Consider the following 14,398-nt stretch of genomic DNA (forward strand, 5'->3'; position numbering starts at 1 on the left):
TCCTCAGCTAATCTGCATATAGGAGACTCACATAATTCAAAGACTTTCATCTCTATTCATGGCTTCTACAAGCTTCTCCTGAAAAAGTCACTTTGTCAGAACTGATTTTCTAACTGTATTTTATTTGGTCCTACCATTTCTGTAACTTCAGCGTGTGCATTTCATTAAGCCTTCCCTGTAAACTAATTCCACTCACATACATATCAAATTCGTTTGCCAGCTTTATAGATTATAACCAGACACACATAAAATGTTTTAGACAACTAAAAATGGAGATGAGACGTAGTGGCGATACGAACCGAAGTATTTAAAGCAACATTTTTTTTGTCATGTGAGTTCTGAATCGTTATTAACCGAATAGAAGGTATCTTTCCTGCTCGGTGCTGCATGGCTGCTGGGCTGCTGGGTGTGCGTGTGTAAGGCAGCCGTGGCACCACGCCATAGAAACCCCGAGTTCCTTTAAAGCACAGAGGGAAACCCGCAATGGACGGGGGGGTTCGGCGTTTCTAGCAACAAAGGAATCAGGAAAAGGTCCTGAAAGAAAGAAATCCATCCAACACATCCCAGCTGGGAGAGGCTGGGCGCTCCCCCGCCCCTGCGCGCTTGGACCCGCGGGCACCGAGCGCCCGGGTGCGCGCCAGCGACGCGATGCCGGTGGCCGCCCGCCGCGGTCCGCGCATGGTCCAGGGCCGAGCCGCGGCCTCGCAGTGAGAGTTTATTCTTTGGACGCGAACAGCGATGCCGATGTTTGCAAAAACAGCCGCCGACTGCAGCGAGAGCAAACGGGGGCTGTGGAGAGCCCCTCCTGGCCAGCACGGGCACCGGCGTGGCCGCGGGGCCGGGCGGGGAGCAGGCAACTGCGGGGATCGCGGGCGGGGGGAGAAGGCAGGCTTCGGGGTTTCTTTATTTTATTATTCTCACCGTGAAATGAATTCTCGGCTTATTTGCATGAGTCGGAGTTGTTTTAAGTGATTTGCCTGTTAACAGTGTTATGCAAATGTTAGCTAGCTATTTAAAGGGGGAAACAGAAGAAAGATAAAAAAAAGCCGTGTGTTCTCACAGCGCCGGGGAAATCCTATGTCCCTTTGCATTAGCGAGATGAGATCACAGCGATTACTCACCTGCCTGGCCTCTCCTACGGCCTTGAGCAATGCACAGCACTATCTTTCCCAGCCCAACCTTAAACACTTGGCAAACATGGCTGATTTAAACAAATCAAAAGTGGAAGAGCTTCTGATGCAGTCACAGGCTTACAAAAACTGTGTCATTCTGTCACCGGGATCACTGAAAGAGAAACACGAAATCGGATATTAAGGCGGGATCCCCCCATTTGCCTCAGCAGCCTCAGCACGGGAATCCCACCGACAGCCGCGGTGGCAGGACGCCGCGCAGCCGCCACGGAAGCAAAGCGGGGCGATTCGCGGGTTTATAAAATCCCGCAAGCAAGGCATCCGAACTTAGAAAGCGCAGTCGGGGGCGGGGGGGGGGGGGGGGAACCCAACAAACCTCCCCCCCCTACTGTGCATGCGCACCCTGGCCACGGTGCCGCCGGCGCGGCCGGGGAGGAGGGCGAGGGCGCGATCTGGCGTTCAAGTTTCCAAACATAGGCGGCAGAGCGGCTGCCCGCGCCCCGCCGCGCTCCAGCTGCGCCGCGCCGGGGAGGGGCGGGCAGCGCGCCCCGCATGCGCGCCCCGCGCAACAAGTGGGCTCCGCGCCGCCGGGCGGGGGAGGGGAGCGGGCGCTCGGCGGTGACGCGGGGCCCCGCCCGGGTGCAGCCGAGCCGGGAGCGGCGCGGAGAAGGGAAGGGAAGGCAAGGCAGGGGAGGGGCGTCGCGGCGCGGGGGGAGCGCGGCGCGGCGAAGGGGGCGCGCGGCGCGGCGAAGGGGGCGCGCAGCCACACGCGGCGGCGCTCAGCACCCCGCGCTCGGACTAGGAGCAGCGGCGAGGATGTGAGTGAGGAGCAGGCGGCGCCGCTCACCACGCTGCTGCCGCCGCTGCTGTCCTCGGGCTGCTGCAGCTCCGCCGGCGCTCGGGGAAGCCGCCGCTGCCGGAACCGGACAGCTCTGTGCGGGTGCTCCTCTTTCGCTCACGGCGGTGGATCAGCACGTACCGAACTGCAAGCTCACGAGGCAGCCGTGGCGGGTGGAAGGTGACCCCCCCATCTTCTTCCGTGCACCTCCGCCTCCTCCCGGAGGAGGAGCAGTAGCAAGCGGAGAGCTAGAGAGCGCAGGGAAACAGAAGCGGCTAGAAGGCGACCCCCACCCAGCTCCAGCCCCCCGGAGGAGCAGTGGAAGCGGTCCCCACCCCACCGGGGCAGCAGCGGCAGGACCAGGTAGAAGAAGGTGTCTCTGGCAGCAGGAGCGAATTAAAAGGAGGCGATCCCCCTGCTGAAAGGGGCAACAGGATCAGGTACGGAGAACCACCCCCCGCCCTGCAGCCCGGGGGGGGAAGACGGAACCAGCCCCTAGCCCGGCGGCAGCAGCTCCGCGGCCAGCAGCACCATGTCCGCCGCGCAGGTGTCCTCGTCGCGGAGGCAGTCATGCTACCTGTGCGACCTGCCCCGCATGCCCTGGGCCATGATATGGGACTTCACGGAGCCCGTTTGCCGGGGCTGCGTTAACTATGAGGGCGCCGACCGTATCGAATTCGTGATCGAGACGGCCCGGCAGTTGAAGAGGGCACACGGCTGCTTCCAGGACGGCCGCTCCCCGGGCCCCCCGCCGCCGGTCGGCGTCAAGGCAGTGACGCTCTCCGCCAAAGAAGCGGCGGCGGCGGCGGCCCAGCAGCAGCTCAACCATGTGGATGCCACCTCCAAGGCAGCTTCGGCGGGGCTGACCCAGTCTAGCCTGGACCGCTACGGGCTCAGCGCCGCAGCGGCGGAGCAGCGCAGCCGGTTCGAGTACCCGCCGCCGCCGGGCAGCCTGGGCAGCAGCCACGGCGCCCGTCTGCCCAACGGGCTGGGGGGGCCCAATGGCTTCCCCAAGCCGCCCGAGGACGGGCCGCCGGAGCTCAACCGGCAGAGCCCCAACTCCTCCTCCTCCTCTTCCTCCTCCCGCCGCGGGGCGCACGGGGGGCTGGTGTCCGGCCTGCCGCCGGGGGCCGCCGGTGCCCAGATGAATGTGCCCCCCAACCTGCTGCCGCAGACCCTGCTGAATGGCCCCGCCGCCTCCGGCGTGGCGCTGCCCCCGCCGCACGGGGGCCTGAGCGGCCGCGGCACCGGGGGGCCCCCGGCTCCCTCCGCCTCCTCACAGGGGGGCACCTGCGGCGGCGGCGCCGGGGGAGGCGGCGGCTCGTCCTCCGAGGCCTGCGGGAAGCGGCCGGGGTCGGTGTCCAGCAGCGACCAAGAGCGGGAGCTGAAGGAAAAGCAGCGCAACGCGGAGGCGCTGGCGGAGCTCAGCGAGAGCTTGCGGAACCGGGCTGAGGAGTGGGCCAGCAAGCCGAAGATCGTGCGGGACACGCTGCTTACTCTGGCCGGCTGCACCCCCTACGAGGTGCGCTTCAAGAAGGATCACGCCCTGCTGGGCCGCGTCTTTGCCTTCGACGCCGTCTCCAAGCCGGGCATGGACTATGAGCTGAAGCTCTTCATCGAGTACCCTAGCGGCTCCGGCACCGTCTTCTCCAGCGCCTCCGGCGTGGCCAAGCAGATGTACCAGGACTGCATGAAGGACTTCGGCCGCGGCCTCTCCTCGGGCTTCAAGTACCTGGAGTACGAGAAGAAGCACGGCTCCGGCGACTGGCGTCTCCTGGGGGACCTGCTGCCCGAGTCCGTGCGCTTCTTCAAGGAGCTGGTGGGCGCCGACATGCTGCCACAGCCCTACCTGGACGCCAGCTGCCCGATGCTGCCCACGGCGCTGGTGAGTCTCCCGCGGCCGGGCGCCGGGGCCGGCGGGGCGCAGGGCACGGCCGCCGCCTCTAGGGGACCTGGCGGCGGCGGCGGCGGCGGCGGTGGGGCGATGCGCAAGAGGAAAGCTTCTCCTGAGCCCTCGGACTCGGCCGAGGGCGCTCTGAAGCTCAGCGACGAGCAGCAGCGGCAGCAGTGGATGGCCAGCCAGAGCGAAGCGCTCAAGCTCACCATGTCGGCCGGGGGCTTCGGGGCGGTGCACGGCGGGGGGCCACCGCCACCGCCGCCGCCGCCCCTCGGGCCTCACTCCAACCGGACCACGCCGCCCGAGTCCGCCCCCCAGAACGGACAGTCCCCCATGGCCGCGCTTATGTCGGTGGCCGACACGCTGGGCAATGCCCACTCGCCGAAGGACGGCAGCTCGGTGCACTCCACCACGTCCACCCGCAGGAACAGCAGCAGCCCCGTGTCGCCGGCCTCGGTGCCAGGCCAGCGCCGCCTGGCCTCCCGCAACGGGGACATGAACCTGCAAGTGGCCCCTCCTCCCCCCAGCGCCCACCCCGCCATGGACCAAGTGCACCCCCAAAACATTCCGGACTCCCCCATGGCCAACAGCGGGCCCCTGTGCTGCACCATTTGCCACGAACGCTTGGAGGACACTCACTTTGTTCAGTGCCCCTCTGTGCCCAGCCACAAGTTCTGCTTCCCTTGCTCCAGAGAGAGCATCAAGGCCCAAGGGGCAACTGGCGAAGTCTACTGCCCTAGCGGAGAGAAATGCCCCCTAGTCGGTTCCAATGTGCCTTGGGCATTTATGCAGGGCGAGATCGCAACCATTTTAGCTGGGGACGTTAAAGTGAAAAAGGAGAGAGACCCTTGAGTAGGAAATCCAATCCCTTCAGACTCCTGAAGATGTAGAATTGTGAATATAACAAACTGCAAAAGTTAGTCTTATGTATAGACATTATTTTCGTCGTATGTTTCTATATTTTGAAACAAAGGTATGTACTCTTCTTCATTTGAAGGATAGAGCTGGTTTTTGTTAAACAGAATATAATATTGTTTGGTTACTACATAATACCTGTTCTCATTTCTTTGGCAGTGTGTTGGCTAGGTACAAAGTTAATAGCCCTTAGCGATTACCTGCTGCTGGTGTGTATTTTTGTAAATGTATGCACTTCTCTGAAAGAAGAAGAAAAACACAAAAAAAGACAAAAAAAATTTTTTGCCAAGGCCAGTGTTGATGCCTAAAAAATTGCTACAAAAATGGTGACAGCTTATGTTTTACAAGCCCTGAGTGTTAGTCTTTCACTTTATTTTTTCCGGTTTTGTTTTTTTGTTTGCAAAACGGTGGGGTGGCTCTGGGGGGAGGGTGTTTTTTTGTTGCAAGTTTGTAAGGAAAATGTTTCAGTTTGTTTCTATTGATCTGAACGTTTTTAATCTTTATGTGTTTTTTGTTTTTGCTTTTATTGATGCACGGATGCTTTTGAACAGTAGAGCAAAATGCTGTACATGAAAAACATGCTCTGTTTGTCCTTTATACATTTCTGTAGTTAACAGAACACTGTAATGTGCCTTGGAGCTTAGTAAATTGTAATAAATTCAATTGATATTAATACTTCCCGAGTAGCAAGTTTTATTTTTCTCAGAGCTTAGGCAGCATGTGCAAGCCATGTTGCCTTTTTAAAGGTCTCCATTATACCAAGAGCCTGCAGTTCGTGGTGATAATTGTGGCACTTGTACGCATATTTTCACTTACATGTAGTAAGATGATGATGGTGTTATCGAACTTATCTAAATTTTGGCACTATGCCTATTTACATTTCACCTTTAATGTTGCAGTAACGGTTGCTGACTAAGCATTTTCTATTTACTGTTTCTGCATCTCATTTCCTCCTCCCTTCTCCTCCCCCCCCACCAGCTCTCCAGCTGCAAGCTGTTTGCAATACAGGACGCATCCATTGCCTGCGCAATTTAATAATGCTTGAGATTTGAAACGAAGCCCTCTTTCACAAAAAAAGGAAAAAAACCCAAGATCCCACCATCACGTGGTTAATAATGTTAGCTGTTTTTAGGAGTGGTTGTCAAAGTTCGACACTGGCCACAAACTTTTGGTAAGGCAGGACTGTAGATGAGCATGGCACAGAAAAAGGTAGCATGAAATAACAGCTTCTGCAGTTGGTGTTGCAGCTGGTGGGTTGCTAGCCCATCTCAGCACTGGCTTTTCATAACTTGAGTTGGTGAACTGTTCAGAGGCTGTATTGTTATTTTCAGGCGAGAAAGCTTTCTTAAAGCAACTGAAGTGAAATGCTTTCTTTTTGTCAATGATTATATTCTTTGTATAATTAACTATTTTATATGACATTGGCATTTTCTGGAGATAGGGGAGTGGTGTAGTAACCTGTTAAGTGATCAACAGGCAAAGTAAATACACAGGCCTCAGGCTAGCTAGAAAATGCAAACAAACCTAATGTGAACTTTGTTCTTTTCAGTGAGGCAAATGGAGGAAAGAGGGAAAACTCAAAACCGGCTGCACTGCAGAAAATCCTTTGCAGTTTGACCAGGAGAACATAGAGCTGTTCCAAATGCAAGTGTCATAGGTTATGAGGTCTTAGTTTTATTGAATAGTAAGGGTCCCCAAACCCCATTATTGTGTAAAGGGAAAGTCTGGAGGGCATTTGGTATCTCCTTGGTCTTAATTTTTTCATTTGTATTTCTGGTGGGAAGGATGGCAGAAGACTTGAGACTATATGCTTAGTGTGCCAGCAGGTCTTTCTTTGCTTTCTTATACAGATACACACTGGCTATTTTTTATGTGTGGGGAGGGAGTGGGGGTTTATTATGTTTTGAGATTCAGTATTTGGCATCACTGCATCTGATTTCAGACAATGACTTCACGTATGTGCATGTATTTTTTTCTGCCAAGTGATATATTGGTGCTTAAAAATCTATGAACATATTGTTCTTATGTAATGGATCAGAGAAAATAATGCAGAAAAAGAATGTTTTGAGTTAATTGTTAAATTCAACTTACATGTCTTGAATTACTTGTTGGATACAACTTACATGCTTTTTAGGGTATAGATTTGTACTGATCCTGTTTTCAGTTATTTCTAAGCATGCAGTTCCCGTACAGCAGTTTATTTCTAAGTCACAAGATAGGGGGACTAACATTGTGAGCTCATAACTGGCAGAGAAAAAAATTGTACATGATTGAAATTGGAGTTTGAACCTAAGGAGAAGTAATATTCATGTGTGAATTGCAACTGCCATAAAAAGAGAAGAATTACTGGCTATTCAGCATTTAATGATGTCACAGAAGCATGAATACCCTGATTATAAACAGAACCACTCCTGTAATCTTGAAATCATTCATCAGTAGTTGAAGTTAGAAAGAGATCAATTTAGTGGATTTTTTAATTGCAGAGCATTCTTGAAAAGCTCTTATAATTTTTTGAAATATATGAGACTCATCAATTTGATTTTTAGCAGGCAAAGGAAAGGTAAGGGGCAGTAGACATAGGTGGAAAATAAGCTTGAAGTGAATTGTAATACTGCAGTTAATTAAAGTTAACCATGGCTACAGGGCATTTGTTGTATGGAGGGGTTTTGTAACCATGTGACCTTCTCTTTTACTCTGGCTCATTAAGCAGCCAGTCTGGGCATATTAGCCAGCATTTCTTTGAACCCTCTCCATAGGTTTTTCTCTTTCTGAAGATGTCCACAGCTGACAAACAAGTTGTAACGTTTTTTTCAAGGAGGAGGAAACAAGAGCTGCTGAGCGAGTCTCATGTACAGAGATTCAGCTGATTTTTATATTTCACAGTAATGCTCCCATCCTCCACATTTGCCAGTTATTTAAGGTACAGCTCAATGTTTGCCTGAATAAATGGTGTAAGTTAATTTATTTGTCCAGGTGGTCATTTGTTGTGCTCTCATTCCTTGTTGTAATGGGGAAGTATTTAAATGGTTTATTTTCCCAGGGAGGGTTGTTGTGTTTTGGTTTTTTTCCAGTTAGATTATTCTCGACATTTCTTTTAATAGCCTTGTAGCTGATTTTCTTAGAAATGGGTTAGAACATGTGTGTCACTGGATGTTTGTTTTTAAAGCATTGGCAGCTGTGTGTGAGTTGGAGATAGAAATGTTTGTGCAGTGAGGAGATGCTATGTCCATTTGGGGGAAATACTACACAGTTCCAACAGAAGCTTGAATTTACCAATGGCAACTGGTGTAGTTTAGTACAAATCTTGTTATCTTTTCTGTTTGCTTAAGAATGTTGTGTATATGAGCATGCTCTCCTCCCTAAACTAGTCAGGACTAACATTGTTTTGAAACTGCAATCTCTTAAATAGGCTGGCTGCCAGCATAGTTTTGCAGAGCTGCAGCAGTCACTGGAAATGCTTCTCTACCGTCTTGAGAGCTGAGATTTTCTTCCCCTCAAGGGAGAGGGCTTTGTCTCCTCAGAGCTCTCAGGTTCCCAGCTTACTATGCAGTAGTCGCCTTGCAGCTTCCCTTTTCCCTGGGTCTTGCCATTTGTTTTTTTTTGTATGTGTGTGTGGTATGCAGTCATTCTCCATTCATTGTCGGATGGATTGTGTTGTGCATTAGCAGCCTCTTTCTCTGCCAAAGTGACACATCCTGTAGATTTGCAGCAGAGTACTAAACTGTCACTGTAGCGCTTACTCTTGTAAGGCTATTCTTGAAGCCGAGCAGCTTCCCCCTTGGCGTTCAGCCATCAGAATCCATTACAGCATGCATTTTCTACCCAAAACATAGCTCTGTACCTACAGAGTTGTCCTTACAACCATCCACTGGAAGACAGAGCGCATAGTCATGCTCTCCTGTACAGAAATAGGCACTGCTGGTTTTATCTTCAAAGTGTCTGAAAACCATGTACCAAGCTTTTGTTGTTTCAGCTTCTGCCATAGAACCTCTAATGCAGACTGGGAAGGGGAATGTCTCTGCTGATGGGGGTGATATGAAAAGAACTGCACACAAAGTCTTTTCCCAGCTGTATGTCTTAAAAGAAGAATTAGGGGTGTGTGCACTGAGTGAGGCTACTACAGGGCTCCTCTGATGAGCCAAACATCTCCCCCTGCATGTGTTCACCACAGGGCAGCCCAGCCCCATGCTGACACCCCTGACTGGGAGGCTCAATAGGATCCAGTTCTCCCTGGAAATGGGCTTGCTCACCTCCATGAAAGAAGCATGGGAGATTGATTACATGTCATTTCGAGTTTCTTGACAGCAAACCCACTGTCTTTCAGCCATTCAGGGAACTGTAGAGTGAACAGCAGAAGGGAGCAGTTAGAAGTGAATGGGAGGGGGAGGACGCTCATCATGAGTCTGTCCGGCCAGTATGGACTCTGACTGGTTGGACTGGCTGAGCTACTTGGGGCTAGGTAGGTTCAAGATTTCAAGTCTGACTGCCGTGCTTGACTCAGCGCAATGAGCCTTGCTGGTATCAGTGTGTGTTGCTGACAGTTGCTGCAGCTACCCTGAAAATGTCCTCTCCCCCCCATTCACTGATAGAGCCACATCCCTGCCTGCTGCGGGGCTGAGACTGCATTCCCATCGCTGCCGTGTGCCTTGCCTTCCCGATGCGCCCTTGTAAGGTTATTTGGAGGCGGTGGGAGCAGGGGTGGAGGTGAGGAAGGTCAAGCTTCTTAGGTTTCAGCTGATTTGGCGTCCGCTCACAGCCCTCCCCTGCCTGGCCATATGCACTCGCTGCTCCTTTTTATGACCCTTTGCAAAGAAGCCTCTTAAGATGTGAACTGCTGCAAATAGCAATTTATTTTCAGGAAAACACCCCTTTCCTACACAATGAGCATTAACAGCCAGAAGACTGTTTTTCCATTGTCCCCGAAGTTCTGCAATGGAGAGCTGCACCTTTCTCTCTGACTGGCACTGCTCTTCTGGCAGTACCGGGTGTGCCAGGAGGCCCGTTCCCCCAGGTCTGCTTCACTGGGCTATCTTTCTCTAATTTTTGGCCAGTGCAAAAGCTCTTTGCTTTGTTTAGTGCTGTGAGCGGAGGCTGAGCTTGGCAATCCCACTGCAGTGTGGAGTGGCTTGGCACGGCTGCGGCATAGCAGCTTAGGCAGGGACTGAACCGAACTGAACCAAACTGGGTTGGGCCGGGGAGGGGGCTGCGGGTCGCCACAGCATGAAATTGCCGCTGGCTTGGGCCCGACCTAGACAGCCATGTGATTGCCTGCCTGTCCGCCTGCCCTCCTGCCTGCCCGCCTCTGCGCAGGGGATGGGAATGGGGACACGAAACATGTCTGTGCAGCTTCAAGGAGACGAGCAGAATTCCCCGCTGTCATCATCCTCCTCCCCTCCCTCCCTGCAGGCTGCCAGAGGGGAGGGCTGATTACAGCTCCGCTATTGTTCAAGTAACCTACAAATGGATTTGCATGGAGGCAGGTTGGGAGGGGCAGAGGGGTGGGATTTATTAGCAGAAGCTAAATTCGTCGGGATTACTACTGGGCTGAGAGCTTCTCAATGGGAATGATCCCTGAGTGAGCGGTGGGGTGGAGGGGAGGGACTGGAAAGCTCCTTTTCTGCAAATAGGTGAAGGGGTGGCTGGCTCCAGCCGAATAGGAGAGGCAGGCAGGGTGCAGCTGGCTGGGGACGGCGCTTCACCTCGGTTTAAACTGTAACCCTCTATTCCAAGCACGCAGCTCCTGGCAGCGCCGCTCATACCAAAGCCTTGACTCAGGGTTATCTGCATGCTGGGTAATAAGCAGCGTCACTAGAGGAATGTGCAGAGAAAGCAGCCATGCTGCTGCAAGCCTCCGCTCGCTCCTCAGGCAAGCCATCGATTTAGCAGCCTGCTTCTGCTGCTGGGCTGCCAAACTGGCGAGGCGTAAGGGGCTTCTCCAGGCAAGAAGGGGTGCGTGTGGCGGGCGGGGCAGCCCCAAATCTGTTTCGAAGCCAAAACAGCATTTTGCCCTTTTGTAAGTAAGTGCTTTATGTGCAAAGCTGGCTGGGGCTCTTCTAACCATAATTGAGAACTACTGCGCCCAGGAAAGGGTGAAGTTACTCCTCAAGTTACTACGTTAGTTTATCTGTTTTCCAGATGGGTAATCTCAAGTGTTTGAGGCAAGGTCACACAACAAATGACTATGAGAACGAGGGAGACTGTGGCCTCTGGTTACTCCCCCAAATGCTAGTCTCCCTTCCGCTGGAATAAAAGCATGTTGTTACAACGACTGTGCAGCTGAGCTCAGAAGCATTTGTGTGACACAGGTGTTTGGGAACAACAACGTTCAGTGCCAGACCATTTGCCTGTAGCCTGCATCCTTCTCTCTGATAGCTCCAAGGCTGGAGGCTGTTGCCGTTCTTGCTGATGCAACATACCGAGAGCTGGGGTGAAGGAGAGTGCATACCTATGTGTCAGAGGTAGGAGCTCCCCTTTGGCTATGAGGGAAAGCAAAGCACATCCAAATCAAAGACAGGAGGGGGTTGCTTTGAATTGCTGTATTCCGGATCTATCTGAGGCAATCTTACTCTTCGCTGCACACATCATGGTAACAAAAGACAAGATCATAGTGTAGCTCAGGTTTACATTTGAACATGTCCAGACTGGCACACAGTTTGGGTAAGGACAATGCACTTTTGAAGGTTTGATGTGTGTAGGAGCTAGGGGCAGAATTAGGGAGGGAGTGAGAAGCCTGAATATCTGGTCTGTTACTGGAAAATAGAGGCTGCTGACTTGTAGATGTTACATGTTTATTTCATCCAACTTGATATGCTAGATATTTTCTCTTAGAACTCTCTTCCTCAGTGTCTGTAACTGATTTACGTAAAATAAAAAGACAAGATACAAAACGTCTGAGATTAAACAATGGAAAGAGCTCTCACCTTCCTGCAGCAGTAAATTTTGGAGTATTTTTTATTACTTGCTTAGTGTTGTTATGTGCCTGAGTCCCTGTTACATGTAAAGATAATTCCTCCTTGAAGAACTCAGACTGCATTGATAAAAAAGGCCAGTTGGCACATTTATTGTATCCTACCTCCTTCTGTGAAAGATTATACCATGTATCTTATCAAAAGGATGCAGTCTTTCAAGAGCTGTACCTTGCTAAGTATACATACTCATTTTTGGCAAATATTTGCTGTGGTTTTGAGTGGTTCTCTCACTCCACCCCCTGCATGCCCCCCCCCATCCTTCCCCCAGTCAGCTCTTCTGTTCATCCAACTGTACTCATTCAGCTGTGCTCATTGCATCATTTCTGCTGGAGGGGAGGCAGCTTGAGGTGCAGCCATCAGGGATAGTAGGAGTTGTGTGATCTGTGGACATATAGTCATGGTGTGCTAACAAGGACCTGTGGCCTAAGATAGAATGATTAGTCAGCATCCTTGATAGAATGTCTAGTGGCTTGTGTGACAGTTAAATACCAGGAAACAATGCAGAAATCCTCATGGTCTTTTGTACCTGTCTTTCCTAATGCTAGAACGGATGGCAGCATTTCTTGAGAACTGCACGGCACATGGTTAATACAAAGAGCAGCTCCTTTCAGCATTCTGCATGATTAGTGTTGCAGGTCTCTGCATAGATCTTCCTTGTTCTAATGGCTGGATTTTTACAGTAGTGTGTTATACATACTTTGCAAGTTACAGCTTGAAACTTCCTCCTTGCAGAAGGTTCTGTCATTTGAAGGAACCCCACCCTGCTCTCCCTTGAAGATGTGCAATCTCAGGCTGTGTTTGAGCATGCCTGGGAAGGCAGGTGCAGCCTGGCTTGATCCTCAACATTACCTGCAAATAAACACTATTTAAACAAATTGGACTAATAAGAACATTCAAGATTCAGGTAATAATCACGACAGGTTTTGCTCTGTAGTCTTCATTCTGTGCTTTTCCCACCCCTTCTCCCTCTGCGTTACAATCCAGTATATATGACATAATCATGTTGCTATGGAAATAATTTACAACAAACTCTATAGAACTGTATAACAATAAAAGTTCTTAATAGCTTCTGTTGAAAACAACAACATCATGTTGAAGTCACTTAGAAAAAAACCCCAGATTTCCTCCCTGCTGTTGGAAATGAGGACTTACATTAAATTTCTAATATTTTAAGGAAAATAATCATTCCAGCACAGAACTTGTAAACACAGTTGTATTCTTCCTCATCCTTCTGCCCAGAAAATATGGCAAATGCTTAAAGCCCCAGTGTGAGTTTTTCAAACCTTAGAACCAAGGGAGCAGATTAGAGCAAGGTCATTTCTCTGCTCAAAGCAGGCCCTTCATGCTCATATCTCAGTCTGAGTCTGTGGGAACTGTAAGATGCCACCTGCTCCAAACCATTTCCTCCTCAGATGAGCTCTTTGTGGGGTTGCCTGATTCCTTCTCAACACGGTGAGAGTCACCATATTACTTGCTTAAATGCAAACACTTAAGGCATCAGTCCTCAGCAGCAGACACACACAATTACCCTCAGGGTCTAGTCCAAACTAATTCTACAGTTTGATGGAGACCTATCTTATTACCACACAGACTTCGTAGTGATGTTCAGTTTCGGGGTTGTCAAGCCTGTATACTGATACACCAGCTTTCCTTGATGCTTAAAGACATTTGGGTAGCTCTTTTTACGAAGCCTCTTAAGCCTTTTTGGCTGTTGTTCCCTAAGGAATCCTGGCAATGTAGTTACCAGATTTTTCGTTTGGTTAACAGTGAAGTTCCCACACAATTTAACACCATTTGGTCTCAATTCAGCATTATACCCCTCAGTCACTACTCAAGACTTCATGGGCGGTTAAATGCTACCTGATTGCCTGATTCCCTCAGATCTCGGAAGCTAATCAGGGTCAGCCCTGGTTGGTACTTGGATGGGAGACCTCCTGGGAATACCGGGGGCTGCAGGTTCTCGTCCTGAGGACTTCACTGTCACCATCCAAGCTCGCTCTGCCATGGCAGATGAAGCTCAGGAGTAAATGGTGGGGCCAGTTCTGTGCACACTGTGCCTCACCTAAAAACTCCACTGTGCAGGCTGGATGGGCACACCCACGTGGGGAGAGCCCTTCCCAACTCTTCATTCACAAAGCCTGGCCATATATATACTACTCAAGACTTTATCAGGCTGCCTCATGCAGGAAGCTGCTTTGTTGAACAGAGACCTGTGACACATATCTATATATTCTGGCTATGTATCTGTATATGTTCCAGTGAACAATCCCTTCTTGTGTGCAAGTTTCCAGTTGCATATCACTGGAGTTTCCCTGCTCTCAGGAGGACCTTCTGTAAGCTGATGTAGGACTAATAATACTTCTAAAGCTTTTTTGCAAGCTACAAGTCTTCCTTGCCTCTTGTAGCAGAATTCATTCCCTCCACCTCTATTTCCTCCATCATGTTACTTGCAGAGGAGTTCCCAGAGTGTCAGTCCATTTAAGTTCCAGCAGCAGACCCTGTGGAAGTCATTCCAAGGCTACCATTTTGAACTCTGAACACACAGGTAAGTGATGTTCTCTGGCTGTTTGCTAGCTATAAATTAGCACATTCCCCATTAACGTAATGCAGCCCAGATGCCATGACAGTATGTTTCTGGAGCCAGTCTCCT

The 14,398-nt window shown here is 50.9% G+C and overlaps 1 protein-coding gene and 1 long non-coding RNA gene across 2 annotated transcripts; one reads left to right on the forward strand and one right to left on the reverse strand.

The window, feature by feature from the left end:
* Positions 1–208: 208 nt before the first annotated feature.
* LOC139672966 (uncharacterized) lies at positions 209–1,685 on the reverse strand. The gene is made up of 3 exons (XR_011698017.1): positions 1,533–1,685; positions 1,122–1,284; positions 209–977 (listed from the first exon to the last, which is right to left on the reverse strand). It is a non-coding gene; the product is annotated as an uncharacterized lncRNA (long non-coding RNA).
* Position 1,686: 1 nt separating this feature from the next.
* IRF2BPL (interferon regulatory factor 2 binding protein like) lies at positions 1,687–5,458 on the forward strand. Its single transcript, XM_071557782.1, has one exon. It carries the CDS (start codon positions 2,501–2,503, stop codon positions 4,715–4,717), a length of 2,217 nt encoding a protein of 738 aa, XP_071413883.1. The 5' UTR covers positions 1,687–2,500; the 3' UTR covers positions 4,718–5,458.
* The last annotated feature ends 8,940 nt before the right edge of the window (positions 5,459–14,398 follow it).

The sequence above is a fragment of the Pithys albifrons genome, chromosome 6 (assembly GCF_047495875.1).
Source record: "Pithys albifrons albifrons isolate INPA30051 chromosome 6, PitAlb_v1, whole genome shotgun sequence".
Lineage (NCBI taxonomy): Eukaryota > Metazoa > Chordata > Aves > Passeriformes > Thamnophilidae > Pithys > Pithys albifrons.

Bases quoted from the DNA above. Each gene is read 5' to 3' on its own strand.
- IRF2BPL (XM_071557782.1), top strand. From the start codon at position 2,501: ATGTCCGCCGCGCAGGTGTCCTCGTCGCGGAGGCAGTCATGCTACCTG.